The 14,626-nt window shown below is 46.3% G+C and overlaps 1 protein-coding gene across 4 annotated transcripts in view; it reads left to right on the top strand.

Annotated features, from left to right (window-relative positions):
• Positions 1–14,626, top strand: part of IL16 (interleukin 16) — a 104,304-nt gene that overhangs the window by 55,113 nt on the left and 34,565 nt on the right. For 2 of the 4 annotated variants that reach the window (XM_068558893.1, XM_068558902.1), the window contains exons 2-6: positions 818–1,066; positions 2,741–2,849; positions 8,232–8,374; positions 10,696–10,806; positions 14,310–14,424. In XM_068558893.1, coding sequence (XP_068414994.1) covers positions 989–1,066; positions 2,741–2,849; positions 8,232–8,374; positions 10,696–10,806; positions 14,310–14,424 — 556 coding nt within the window. In that variant the 5' untranslated portion in view covers positions 818–988. The remainder of the gene's footprint in view (positions 1–817; positions 1,067–2,740; positions 2,850–8,231; positions 8,375–10,695; positions 10,807–14,309; positions 14,425–14,626) is intronic. The other 2 variants (XM_068558885.1, XM_068558875.1) reach the window with 1 other exon arrangement.

Genomic DNA, 14,626 nt, shown 5'->3' with positions numbered 1-14,626 from the left:
TCCTCATCCTTGGGATAGTGCCTCGTACGTAGTAAATGCTTAGTAAAATATGGTGAATGAAAGGGTGTTACTATTTTGGTGTATTTATTTACAGTCCTTTTTCTAGGCCTGTTTTACATGATTGTAGTCAGACTCTATTCAGATCATAATATCTTTTTTTTCTAACTTACCATGATAATACAAGTATATCTATATCCCAAAAGCTCTTTATAAACATTATTTTAAAAGATACTTAGTATTCTATGTTTTGTGTTTACCTCATTTACTTATTTATCTTCATCTTACTAGATATTTGGGGGGAAATACATTTCAATTGTACTTTGCAAATAAGGCTTCACTTCAAACAAGTAGACATACTGGCTGTTTTATCAGTGAATCCAAAAGAGCTACTGAAATAACATGTTATTATTTACTTTCATAGTCTCACTGGAGAACATGAAGAGGTGGGAATAATGCCAGAGGGCAGTCTTGATATTAGAATTAGGACATGACCTCAAGAAACTATTGGAGCTAAGAAATATCTTTTGACTACCGTATCGTAAGAAACAGCTAATTCAAAGAACCAGTCATTTTGCTAAGTCCTAGAAATATGGAGTCTCAAGAATTCAACTGAACCAAACCACCTTCCATATAATCCCTGTTCTCTCCTTTAAAACATTTCCTGGGCTACCCTGGTTAAGGAAGATAATTTTGTTCAGGTTAATATAGCGCCATCTGCTGGTGAAAAGGAAAATGAATGTCTAGGAAGATGAGTTCTCTGATTTTAACATTGATGTGTACAAGAAATAAAAGGGAATTGATATGTGGTTTCTTGCAGGATCCCCTTGTGTCAGAACTGGATACAGTTTTAAAAAGAAAAAAAGGCTGTGAGTGGACTTCTGGCTCCAGATGGTTACAGAGTACATTTTATTAACTCCCCCACCTCTTAGAAATTTCTATCAAAAAAAAAAAACAAAAAAAAAAACCAACTACCAATAGGGAGAAAAGCATGTCAGAACAGGAAGCCACGGAATGGGGCCAACCACATTCTGGAACCCATGAGAACTTTCTGCATGACATAGTGCAGGTGAGACTGGATTGAGGGAAGGGCTTGTTAGCCTGCCGTTGACCACACGGGAGGGAAAGGCCTGGGGAATGAGTGGGACAGGGGCCAGCAGACCCCTCAACCCCAATACCTACCAGCTCACAATGCCAGGGGCTGGAGGGGAGGATGGGTTACTTGGTGCATAGTGAGAGGCAGCGGTAGATCCTCCCTCCTTCCACTCTGGGAAATGTACCAGGTGCTGGAAGTCGGCAGGCACTTGGCACACGAAATTAACCGGCACTGCCAAGCCTGGCTTTGAACAAGACAGACCTGTCAGAAAAGGGTGGCAGGTACCCCTAGCAAACCTCTATGCTAAAACACTAAATCCCAGGTAGCATTTGAGCCAACTAGAGTTTCTAGATAGGATAACCAATACCCCTAAATTCTATACTCAGCAAATCATTCAAGTGTGACGACCACAGGAAGACATTCTCAGACATGCAAATATTCAGAGAGCTTTCCATCTGCACAGCTTTCCTGAGAGCACACACACACATACCCACACTCTCTCTTTCTCTCCTAAGGTTTATGGTCGTGAGGGATAAAACCAACATAACTCAAGAATTAAGTCAAGATCATTGTGGCTAATAAAGTTATGCAATAAAAAAAGATACAAAAAGTAGTTCTGGGAAGAGAAGTAAAATAATTAATACCATTATCCTCATTGTTAACCTCTAGCCTTCTGTCCATCTGTCCTCTGTTTCTAAAATACCAGGGTGAGGAGAGGGAAGTGCGTGGAAATTGTTTCAGATTCTCATCTTACCTGAGGAAGGGTCATATGTTTTCTATTTCATCACTGACCCTGATAGAGAGATGAGTTCAAGTATGTGGTTTAATACATACTGCTTATAGACTCAGTACAATGAGTTCCCAAATTATTAGTATAAAAAAGAAGCGGGGAAAATTGGATCAATACGGCAAGGTAGAAAAAGAATAACAGAATGATAACCAAATTTAACTTGACTATTGATTTTTCAAGTCCTAAATGAAATCTTTACGGAGAGAAATCAGCAGTATAAGAAAATTGTAATACACTCAAGAATGCATGGATGGTTCAATATTAAGAAATCTCTTTATATAATATTCTTTCAGTGACTGTTTCTAAGTGCCTATTATGTGCCAGAATGATGGAACTTACTTGATCATCTTCTCTAACACATTCCTCCCAGCCTCCCATTCACGTCAGTCTCTAGTTCTTTTCTTGGTAGCACTTATTATTCTCTGTCATTATCTTTCACCTTTATCTGTTTGCTTGTTTGCCGTCGGTCTTCCGTCATGAAAATGCCTTTTCCCAGTGCCCTTCTCTGTCTTGTTCACAGCTAAATCCCTAGTGCCTAACAAAGAACCTGACATGTAATAGCTGACATAATCATTCAACATTTATGGCATTAGTTCAACATTTATGCAGTCTCTATTCATTCTTTATTATAATTTGTATTCTTTGTCACATAAAGATATTATATTTTCATATTCTTTATTAACTGAATTAATATATCTATGAGTTAATGGATGACAGTAATTCTAAATCGCTGCCCTCATAGAGCCTGTAATTTAGTGGAGGAGACAGACAATCTGACAAGTACTTCCATGGTCAGTGTCGAAAGCTCAGTTTTTCTGTTCTAAGTTGCTGAATAAAAGATGGAAATTGTTTTGCAGGAAGCTTCTACACCTTCCTCTCGAGAAAAGTCCGGAAAACTGGATGCACAAAGTAGTAACTTCCTGTTTCCCAAAGCCTGTCACCAAAGGACACGCAGCAACTCAACCAGTAAGTGTGTCATTGAACCATCTTCATGAGCAGGGCTTAGATGTTGCTGAATATCGAGAATATCAGTGATGTGGGAGATTTGGGGGAGGGTGGGTCTCTGCTTGTCCAGCTGGACTAGCCTAAGATGGTGGTCTGCTTGCCCCTCTGAGAGCACCCTTCATTGCGTGTGCATGTCCTGGCCAGCTAGAGCACCTCTGCCCTTGCTGGCGGAGCTCTCTGTGGTTTAGTCAACTTCTCTTCTAGATGGACTTCAAGTGCCAAGTTGGGACGACCTGACATAGAAGATAAAAGATGAGGGCTTTACACCTGCTCTGTCATCTAAGATGCTTCTTGGTCTTAGGAAGGCCACTGTCTCTCTCAGGGCCTCTGTCACCTCATCTGGTATAGGATGGGAGCTGGGGTTGGAAGATGTCGTGATTCTTGGTTGTTGCAAAGAGAACGGTGTTAATGCAAAGTCAGGAAAATGTGAAGAATGCAGAAAAGCATGAAGAAATTAAAACAATGCCAAATCCTAATTAGAGACAATCTATGTTAACATTGTCAATTATTTCCCTCCTATGCCTATATATGCCTATAGAAAACACACACACACACACACACACACACACACACACACACACAGCCTTGACCTCATGTCATTGGGAATTCTTCTGTAAACACTATTTTTAGTGGATATATAGTGTTTCGTTATGTACATAATTTAGTTAGCCTGCTCCCTATTATTAGTTAGTTAAGTTATTCTCAGCTTTTTGCTAACATAATCAACATTGCTGAGGTTGTCCACGAAATTTTGTTTGAGTTTACGGTGATTTTCTTAGGTGAAATATCCAAGGCAGTGGACCGATGTGTGGTTAGGAGCTCACATTTGGGAGCCAAGGCACTTGGATTTAGATCCTGCTTCCAGAAGTAATTATCTCTGTGACCTTGGGCACATCCCTTAAACTCTCTAAGCCTCGTGTTATTCTGTTGTAGGATGGACCATCATTATATTAATCACTTCCTATTTTTGGACTGCTAGTTGCCCTTTTTCATCACTTTTTTTCCTTTAGCATAATATCCTAGAAATGGAGTTTCAAAAGGTAAATGTACCGTAGATTTTTATCTGTGCTTCCAAATTTCCAGAGCTAATACTCTAAAATAATGGATACAAATACCGATTTCTTCAATCATAGCCCACACTGGATGATAATTTAAAAAATATTTGCCATGCAGGTTTTTCTCTATTTCCCTCTTCCCCTTCCCCATTGTCCGCTTTTTTGGGGGGGGGTGGGGGGGGCTTGTTTTGCACCCAGGAGCAGTGTCACAATTTGTGGGGATCATGGTAAGATGAAAATGTGGGACCCCTGTTCAAATATTATGAAGAATTTCAAAATGGCGACAGCAGAGCATTAAACCAAGGTGAATACCTTCTAAGTCTGGGGCTCTGTGTGAATTCACAGGTCGCATGCCCGTGAAGCAGCCCTGCTTGCATCCCAGGCACTGACTCTTTCAGGTGGCGTCATCCAGGCGCCCTGGCCCTCTGGTTTCTAGTTGACTTCGGTCAATGAGAAGATCAACGGGAGACTGGAGGGTGGAAGAGAGAACCGCTGGGGTGTTTCTCCCCCTGTTCCCTCTGCCTTGGTGGCTCTGGCAGTGCCCTGGTCCCAGCACTCCCTGGCCTGGTGATGCCGTCTCCTCTCTGTGCCCCTTCAGGTCTGGGATGGTAACAGCTTCCAGCTCTTGGCAATTCCTAGGTACCTCAGTAGGCCTTGTTATTTCCTTAAGCCCCATCTACTCTTTGTAAATGGCCCCTTTATTCACTTTCTCAAAGTCCTACCTGAGTGTGACTTTTGCTTCTGTCAAACCCTGACTGGTTCACGTGCCTATGAAATCAGTGGAAAGAACACCTCTCTACACAGGTGCAGTTCAACGTTCCTTCATTTGTTTATTTCCCTTCTTTTGAGTGCGCCTATTTTTCTATTGGGATGATCATAATTTTATCACTAATCTATGAAAAGTCTCTTGGTAAAATCAATATTGGGCTGCTGTATTTGCTGAACGTACTTTCCTCAGTTGGTTATTTTTCTTTTAACTTAATTTTTTAGCATGAAGATGTTCTCATCTTTATCTAATCAAATTCATCAAATTTTTCCTGTCTAATGTTAAAAGTTTCTTCCGCATCCAGAGAACTGTTAAATATTTGGCTGTGTTTTCTTCTAGTTTTTTCTCATGTATACTTATTTAATTATTACACTATGACACCTTTAATTTGCTTCCAGTTTATCAACATTTACAAAATAATTATAGATACATGCTTGTACACATTTCTTTTATCATATTTGGTTACATATTTAGGAGAGAATCATTGAGGTTGTGTAATATGAAGATTATTAAGTATACAACCACATCGATTAAATTATTTCTACATAGTGTTGTTTTTTCTAGTTTTTTAAATGATTTGCCTTTTTTTTCAAACTTACTCTATCTGTAATTTATTTTTGGTATTTGCTATGAAGCAAGAATCTAGATAGATTTTTCTTTCTAAGTGGCTGACTGCAGCATTACTCACTGGTAGTTTCTGCCCATCCTTTTATTTTACACTTTTTGTTTATTTTGTTTATCTCTTGCAAATGATATGCACTTAGATCTCAAAAGCAAATCTGGCAATCTTTTTAAAGAGAGAAGCTTAAGCCATTGACGTTAGTATTATAATTAATATTTGCTTTTGCTCATGTTCTTTTTATACTTTCTGTTTTTATGGTTACTTGTCATTTGTTTTCTGCCTCTTGCTCTGTGTATGTGTGTGTGTTTAGTTTTTGCGGTGATTTGGAAGGTTTATTTAATTTTTATCACCACTTCCAGTTTCCTTTAAGCTTAATAAATTAGGTTTAATCAATTAATAATACTTGAGACTATATTAACTTAATTTTTTTTCCAAATTGTCCCCCTAATGGAAGATGGTGTTATTTACCTCTAGTCCCATTCCCATTTATTTTTCCATTTCATAATTCAATGTAAACTTAAATTAGAAACTCACGTTATTATTATATAATCTTCAAAATATATAGTTTCCCCGTCAAAAATTATTCTGGTTTTTGCATTAGATTTTATAACCACATTTTCAGTGAACTCACTCAGTGCTACATGTTAACTGATTTCAACTTCCCCCACTCAAGGTGATAATTTTGATGTATTTCCTTGCTGTTGAAGCACAACCAGTAATTTTCTGAAAGAGTGGGAGAGGGCTCAGACCAGTTAGTGCTTTCGAGAGACTGCTCGTCCTGACTCTGGGCCTGTGTCCTTGCTGATTGGAACTCATAGTGGGAGCAGGAACCACAGAAAGCCCGAGGTTTTTTTTTTGTCTGGATCAGTGAGGGTAGAAGCGGAGTTAGCCTGGCCTGTTCTCCCTGTGCTTGCCCGTGGCTCTAGGTGCTTCTGTCCTGTGGACCGATCCAAGTTGGCCATGTGTTTGCTTGTCCTTATTCCCTCTGAACCCAAACCATACACCGCTGCCCTTCTTCAGATGTCAGTCACCTTGCACTGCTGTGAGCAGAGACAATGGGAGACTCGTTTCGGTTTCCTCACGATGGAGTAAGGAGCTGAACTCCCTCAAGTTTCCTCAAAAGCTGGACGCATTGCCTGGGGAGCCTGATAAACACACTGACCCCCCGCCGCCCCCAGACCCCATCCATGCAGACATGGATTCAATAGGTCTGGGTGGGGCACTGAAATTTGCCCCACTTATGATACACACCCAGATAAACATGATGCACAGACAGATTTAGGACCATCTGTAGCCCCTCCTCCCAACCGCGCTCCAGGATTCTTCGTCCCCTCTTTCTGGGGCGTGGTTTTCTGAACCTCCTGGCTTCCTCTCTCTCCTGGCCCGTCTGGGGTCAGAGGGTCTCTGTGAGTCAGGGAGAACCACCTCCTTGTGTGGAGACGGCTGCTGGGAGCAGCTGTCCTGGCAGGGAAACATTGCCCCAGCCACTTGGAGTGCCAATGGACCGGGACATCTCCTTTCTCCCCCAGGCCTTTGTCCCTTCCTCCTCTTCCCTTAGGGATCTCACGTCTCCAGGAATGCCCATTCTGTCCCGTATTCTCAGCCCACCCTGGGCAGTGGCTTCCTTTCTTCAGCCTAAGTCTTTCCCATCCTAAGAATGAAAGCAACCCAAAAGCTCTGCTCCGACCTCCCTTCTTCCCTCTGAACCACCACCCATCTCGTGTCTTTCTCTTGGGGAATTTCCCACCAAAGCCTTCTCCACTCACTTGAGTGGAGGGACGCTAGGAAAATCCGGCCCCTCTCTGGGTGCTTGCTGCCCAGTACCCTGGCCACTGTTCACATCTCGAGCACTTGGAGTGTGGCTCGTCCAAATGCTCAGAGTGTAAAAGATGCGCCCAACTCAAAGACTAAGCACAAAACCAAAAAAAGGATGCAAAATGCCTCATTAATAACTTTATGTATTATATGTTCAAATGACAGGGTTTAGGTATATTGGACTAAATACAATACATTATTAATATTAACGTCACTTTTTCTTTTGACTTTTTTTTAATGTGGCTACTAGAAAATTTCAAATTACGTATGTGACTTGTATTATATTTCAATTGAGAAACACTAATCTAGACAATGAGGGGCCATAGCAGAGAATCTCTGCAGATTTTTCCAGCTGGAAGAGGTAGAGTTCCCGGTTGGGTGAAAGGAAGTCTGGGGTTCCCCCAAAAGAAAAAGAAGATGATGGCTTTGCATTTTCTTAGATCCCCAAAGAATCAAGAGTTGACTCTGCCTGCCTGTGTTAGGGGTGTGTATGTGCCTGTGTGTGAATGTGCGTGTGCATGTGCATGTGTGTAAGAAGCAGTCAGGTGCTGTCGGGAGGTTGGATGTTGCCATGGCAGATCCCCCAGGCTCCTGCCCGGTCCCTCTTCTGGCTCTACCTGTCTGGGGGCATTCCTCCTCTCCCTCCTCTCCCTCCTCTCCCTCCTCTCCCTCCTCTCCCTCCTCTCCCTCCTCTCCCTCCTCTCCCTCCTGGGTCGAGATTGAAAACCCCCTGGTAGCAGGGACTGGAGTTGACAGAGCACTGTGGTTTCCTGAGAGCCCAGCATCCTGCTTGACATGTAGGAGATGCCTTGCCAACTCTCTCGAGTTGAGCTGAGGCGAAATGGAATGACAGTCCCACCTGCATCCTGCGGTGCAGACTGCATGAATGGAGCTAGTGCCGCCCACGTCTTCGTTGGCCCCCACTCTGCATCCTGCACCCAGCACTGGGCGCTCCATGGTTCAAGTTCACTCTGGCCGCTGGCTCATGAGGGCTGGCCTTTGGCCAAGGCTGATGTTGTTCTCCCTTGAGCTTTGCTTTCTGACAGCACAAATGATTTCTTCCTTTTTTTCCTCTCCTGGGTTAGGTGTTAATCCCTACTGCACAGGAGAGATTGATTTTCCAATGACCAAGAAATCGGCGGCTTCCGCAGACAGGCAGCCTTATTCCCTCTGTAGCAACAGGAAGTCTCTCTCTCAACAACTGGACTGTGCAGCGGGAAAGGCTGTGGTAAGAACGAAGGCAGGGGACCCCGGAGAGCAGGAAGAGAGGGGAGGGGTCCAGACTCAGCGGTGGCTGAAGAGACCTTCCTAGTGGTCTGATGTCCACAGAATTACAGAGGGGAGGGGCTGGCTTCATGAGTGTGGGCACCTCCAGGCAAAGAACCACATTAGGAATGGTCACCTATGAGCGCCCATGGGTGCCAGGCACGTGTGACCGCGGCTGCTTTGATGCTGTGAAGAGCTAATGTGCAGAGAGCATTCCACCCACGCAGACCCTGAACTGGCACGTTATGTGGGTCCCTTTATTTCATCCGCACAGCGACCCTAGGAGGTGGGCGAGGGAAGTGAGGACAAGTTAAGGAAGGCATGTGAATTCGCATTGCTAATAAGAGTCCACGCTGGGACTCGAAGTCAGAGCTTCAGGAGTCCAAAACCTGTGCTTTTAGCCCCTGTGATATAGTGACTTGCTTTACACGTTTTGCCTCTACAGTAAGTCCCCTACACATGAACGAGTTCTGTTCCGAGAGTGCGTTCGTAAATCCAATTTGTTCGTAAGTCCAACAAAGTTAGCCTAGGTCCCCAACTAACACAGTCGGCTCTCTAGTACTGCACTGGAATAGGTTTATAATACTTTTCACACAAACAATACATAAAAAAAAACAAACACAAAAAACAAAGGAAACATTTTTAATCTTACAGTACTGTACCTTGAAAAGTACAGCAGTACAGTACAACAGCTGGCATCCAGAGGCTGGCATCGAGTGAACAGGCAAGAAGAGTTACTGACTGGAGGAGGGAGAGGAGGTGGGAGACGGTAGAGCTGAAGGATCGTCAGCAATAGGAGACGGAGGGCGAGCTGCGATGTCACTCACGCCTGACGTGGATGGAACACACATTTGAATCTTGGAAAGTTTGCAACTTGCAAGTTCGTATGTAGGGGACTTACTGTAATTCCTGAGCTTAGAAAGGAGGGTAACGTTAGCCCCATTATACAGCGAGGAAGCAGAGGCTTGGCAAGGGGAGTAGCGGTCTGAGTTCACACATCTTGAAAACCTAAGCGTCCAGAATTGAAACCAAGCCCTGTGTGGCTCACCAGTCCGTGCCCTTCCCACTATGGGGCACCAGGTTGCAGTCTGGGAGCCAAGCAGGTGTGAAGCACAGGGTCCCCTCACTTGTCACCCCAGCCAGCCTGTTGTGTCCCTGAGCCCCGGCCGAGGCACAAGGCACCCGCAGTGCCTCCTGCTGCCACCTATGAGCATACAGCGCCCTCCGTCTGCAGCACCCTGCCCCCTTCCCTCACCTCTAGCCTGCAAACCCTACCCCATCCTTCAAAACCCTTCCTAGCACTACTTCCGCTGGGAGCTCTCCTGACTCCTCCAAGTGCTTGACCCTTATATGTTTCCTGACGCCCATCGTAACGTGTCTGGGCTCTCTTACAGACTCACCCAACGTGCCTTGTTGGTGTCATTACTTATGTTAGGGTCTTAGCTCCCCTGTAGGGTCCATAGTCAAGCAATGTTTGATTCTTCCCACACGGTACATGTCAGATGCTTGAAGATTTCATTTCTCTCCTCCATTCCCTTCCTTGAGCTATTATGCTTTTCGCTCGCCAGCGGGAAACATCGGTATTCCAGTGTTAGAAAAAGACAGCTTCCGAAGTGACAGGTGACTTTACAGATAAGGAAGCCGAGGCACAGAAGGGTTAAGTCAGTTCCCCAAGGTCACCAGCTGATAGTTGGAGAGCCAGGCAGCCGGGCTCCCAAGTCTGAGACCTAACCACTATGCTCCGTTGCTCCTCCCCGCGGCACTTCCTGTGGGGCGCAGGGCGTGTGTCTATTTGGCACCCCTGCTCCTATGCAAGTGGGTAATCCCCTGTCTGCCTCCCCCTGGAATTTACATTCTGAGTTTACATTACATTTACATTACAGAGAATTTACATTCTCCGTAAATGTGGCTTGGATTCTGTTGAGGATGTCCTTGGCTGTTGGCCTCCCAACCTGGGCTGGGGACTCCAGTTATGGGACTCGTCCTGGGGCAGCGTGGTCTGTGCCGTGACCCGGGACCCACTCCTGTGACAAGCCTCAGTGAGCCTCTTGCTGCTGGTCCACAGGGAGATCAGGCTCCTGGGGCCACCAAAACAGCCCCCCTCCACCAGACGCCCACCCACACCCCCCCCATTCACCATGCTCTGGCCGCTATGCTGTGGACCCTCAGGAGAGAGGGGATCGGGGTCCTCTCCTCGGCTGGCTTCCCTGTCCCTGTTCCCAGCAAGGTGTGTGCTGCCGTCCTGTTGACTCATCCTCTCCCCACCCTGGTCCCTCGTTCCAGGGCCCGTCGAGGCCAATGCGGTCGCTCAGCACAGCTCAGCTCATGCAGCCCTTGGGGGGCCTCCAGGCGTCCGTCATCTCCAACATCGTGCTGATGAAGGGCCAGGCCAAGGTGAGCAAGGACTGCGGCCAACAGAAGTTACTGGGTCGACATGGGTTCCTGAGGAGCTGTCATGTCACGGGAAGGGTGGAGAGAGGGACTGGTGATTCTGGCTCGGAACGTGAGTGTTCGGGTGCTCTCACGCCGGCACAGGGAGGGGCAGTCAGGGTTGCTCTGCACTGTGCAGGTCACAGGAAGACAAATGTTCCCCAGTTTTTCCCTGGCGTAGTATTTTCCAGAAGTTAGTTTTACCTGATGATTGAATTCAAAACATCGTCATAGTCAGTTCAGGCTGCTATAACAAAAATACCATAGACTGGGTGGCTTAAACAGCAGGCATTTATTTCTCACGGTTCTGGAGGCTGGGGGTCCAAGCTGAAGGTGCCGGCAGATGCCACGTATGTGGAGGACTCCTCTCCTGGTTCACGGATGCCTCGTTCTCTCTGTGTCCACACATGGTGGAAGGGGCAAGGGAGTTCTCTGGGGTCTCTTTTATAAGAGCACTGATCCCATTCATGAGGGCTCCACCTTTTTTCTTTTTTCTTTTTGGACCAAGGCAGTGTTTTTCTTTAGAATAAATATATTTTGTAAACAAAGCAAGTACATATATAAACAAATTAGCCTTTCTTTTCTTTTGTTTTTGCCTTTATTTTATTTTACTTATTTTTTTATTGAAGTATAGTTGATGTACAATATTATATAAGTTTCAGGTGTACAACATAGTGATTCACAATTTTGAAAGGTTATATTCCATTTATAGTTATTGTAAAATATTGGCTATATTCCCTGTGCTGTACAATATTTCCTTGTAGCTTATTTATTTTATGCATAGTAGTTTGTACCTCTTCATCTTCTACCCCTACCTGCCCCTGCCCCCTTCAGGAGTGCTCCCCCTTTATGGCCTAGTTACTTCCCAAAGGCTCCCTCTAACGTATTAATTTGGGATGGGGGCATAAACATTCAGTCCGTGTGTCTTCCCCAAATTCAGATATTCAGACTGATTTTTGCCCCACAATTGAGAAATATCGAAAGGGGGGGACAAAAGCAGTGGTAATGGTGGGACATCCCTCCTTGGCATTGCTTCCAGGACATGCCATCCCATACATGGAGTTGACATGGGCACTGAAGAACTTCTGAAATAGACATGGCAGCTGCTGCAAAGTTCTCAGGCCAGCCCAGGGAACGGAGATGCTTAAATGATGGAAGGGTAGGTTTCTACCCATCTCATATGATTTTGGTGTGTGGTGTGAGGGAAGACCTGGTCACTGATATGGTCTTCCTGGAGGAGGACCCCATATGTCTGGAGTCCTCCCCTCCACCCCCATCCCTTCTGTCTCCTGGGAGTTCAGCAGAGATAAATGAGGAGACACAAGTGGGAAGTACTGAGATTATTGTTCCTCTAATCACAAGGGGGTCACTCTCGCCAGTGTTGATTTTCTCCAAACAGCCCCTCTTTCTGATTCGTAAATCACAATGCTTGTCCCCCCTTGAATTTAGGTAGAAGCATTTTTAACGTGGTTGACTTTTAGACGGTTTGCAATGCTCAAAAGGAGGCAGAATGGAAAAGAGCACCAACACTCACGCAAAGATGATCAACAATGGTGTCAGTCATCTTGGTGTGCATAGATTGTACAGTCAGTAAATAGATTTCGTGGGCAGATGTGTCACTGAGTGCATTGAACTGTCCTTGATGGAGAGCCGTAAGGTGTTTTGTGTCGGAAGCCTGGAGTGCATAGCAGGGGCGATGGGTTAGAAATGCGGTGGGTCTCCCACCGTCCTCCTGATACACCTCCACACCGAAGACCTCATCATTAAGAGGGATAAGTAGGAGGAGGAAGAAGCAGAGCTAGAAGGATCCACCAGTGCTTGAGGTAGAGTCAAAAACAATAAAACCAGCGACCAAAACCCAGGCATTGTGCTAAGGGCTTTGCAAGGATCATTCCTTTAATTCTCACAAAACCCTATTATTATCTCCTGTTAATAGGTGAGGAGACTGAGGCTCTGGGACTTACAGGACTAGCCCAAGGTCACTTGGTTAGTGAGCAGATGAACCAAGACAATGACCCAAGACTTTCTGACCCCTGGATCTTGTTCTTAACCACTGCACCATCCGGCCTCACCAGGGTGGGTGAAAGTTTGGGTCTAGAGCAATTATTTCAGCCAGGAAGAAGTTGGGAGCCCATACAGGGAGCCCGGAAGCTGCCCTACCTCTCATTTTCCTACCCCCGTGCTACTCCTGGACACCGTTGCTCTTTACCATCCTGGAACACCCACACCTTCACCAGAAGCTCACACCAGCACTTTGTCCACACAGCTTTTCCTGTCTGGCCCCTGCTCGCCAGGTTCCCTTAGGGTCTTGAAGGTGGCTGCCTGGCCTGCCACCTCTGTGATGCTGGGGTGATGCACGCACTCGGCTCCGAGCAGCTGCTGGCCTCAGGGAAATTGCCCAGGAGCAGTCATGCTGTTACTTGGCAGCCATCAATTGGAGGGGTCTTCCTGGGAGCCAAGTTGCTTACTGCTTCCTGGCACGCTTGTGAGCTGGTTCCAAAGGCCCGGCCTCCAGCTGGCTTTCGTGCTTTCAGTCTATAACATATGTTTCCCGAGCACCTGCATCCAGAGGGCAGACACTGACAAATAAGATGTGTTCACCACCTCCGGGGAGCTCACAGTCTCCAGAGGAATTCATTGCGACCCGAGCTAAGCCTTCTTGGGAAGAAGTGTGCTCTCAGTCATCAACCAAATAAAGCAGGCTATGTGTGCACCTCCTTCGCTGCTCTCTGGGTCTGCCTAGGTGCTTGTCCTAAGTCACTGCAGGTCTACAGGCAAAGCTGGACCCGCCCGCCTTTCTCTTCCTGCTGTCTGTCGACCTCACTCACATCTTTCTCCTGCTTCCCCGGCCTCTGGCCTCCTCTCTGCTGCCACTTGGCAGCTCCTGACCTCCTGGTACTGCAAGGGCAGGAGGGAGAGCACAGGATTGTAGTAAATTCCTTGAGAAGGGGAGGGGGTGGGATGCAGAACAGAAGGGGAGTGAAGAGCTTTTGGTAGGAGAAGGGATGCTTCTTCCATTGTCAGCTGCTACTCTTATGATTATTGGTGTTGGTGTGTTAGTTGTGGTTGCTGGATGTCTTAGTTAATATTCAAACACAACCCTATGAGTTTGGCGATGTCGGCATCATTTTCCAAGGGGGTAAATTGAAGCTCAGAGACAGGAAGTGATCTGCCCAGAATTGCTAGTCAGAGGGGCAGAGCCAGGGTGTTTGCCGGTCTCCATTCAGACTCCCTTTGCGTGGGGAACATCAGACTCGTGAGAGAGCTCCAGACACGACACAGCCCAGCGTGGCCTTGAAGTCACCACTTTTCCCATTCCTCTGTTAGGTCCCGAGACCTCTAAGACCAAGGGCGCCTCTCTCCTCCCTGAGTCCTTTGTTCAGGGCTGGGGCAGGGCCTCAGGACACGGCAGCCCGGTGAATGGCATGGAACACTCCGAAATCTGACCTTCTCCTCTTCTCTCCCAGGGCCTGGGCTTCAGCATCGTTGGAGGAAAGGACAGCATTTATGGCCCCATTGGAATTTACGTTAAAACCATCTTTGCGGGGGGAGCAGCTGCAGCCGATGGAAGGCTACAAGAAGGTAGATTTCCCGGCCTTTACTAGGTGATGTTGGTGGAGCCAAAAGCAGAATCACTAGGCTACCGGTAGAAGCTACTGGGAAAGTGAAAGGTGTCTTGAGCCTTCAGAATCCAGCTTGCATGGAATCGGGGGTCTGCGGGCCCCGATGGCTCCGTCAGGCCTGGCACGTTGGCTGGGTGTGTTTGCACACTCAGTCTCGGTCC

Source organism: Eschrichtius robustus, chromosome 1, assembly GCF_028021215.1.
Source record: "Eschrichtius robustus isolate mEscRob2 chromosome 1, mEscRob2.pri, whole genome shotgun sequence".
In the NCBI taxonomy this organism is placed as follows: domain Eukaryota; kingdom Metazoa; phylum Chordata; class Mammalia; order Artiodactyla; family Eschrichtiidae; genus Eschrichtius; species Eschrichtius robustus.
This window is presented reverse-complemented; position numbering and strand designations above follow the sequence as displayed.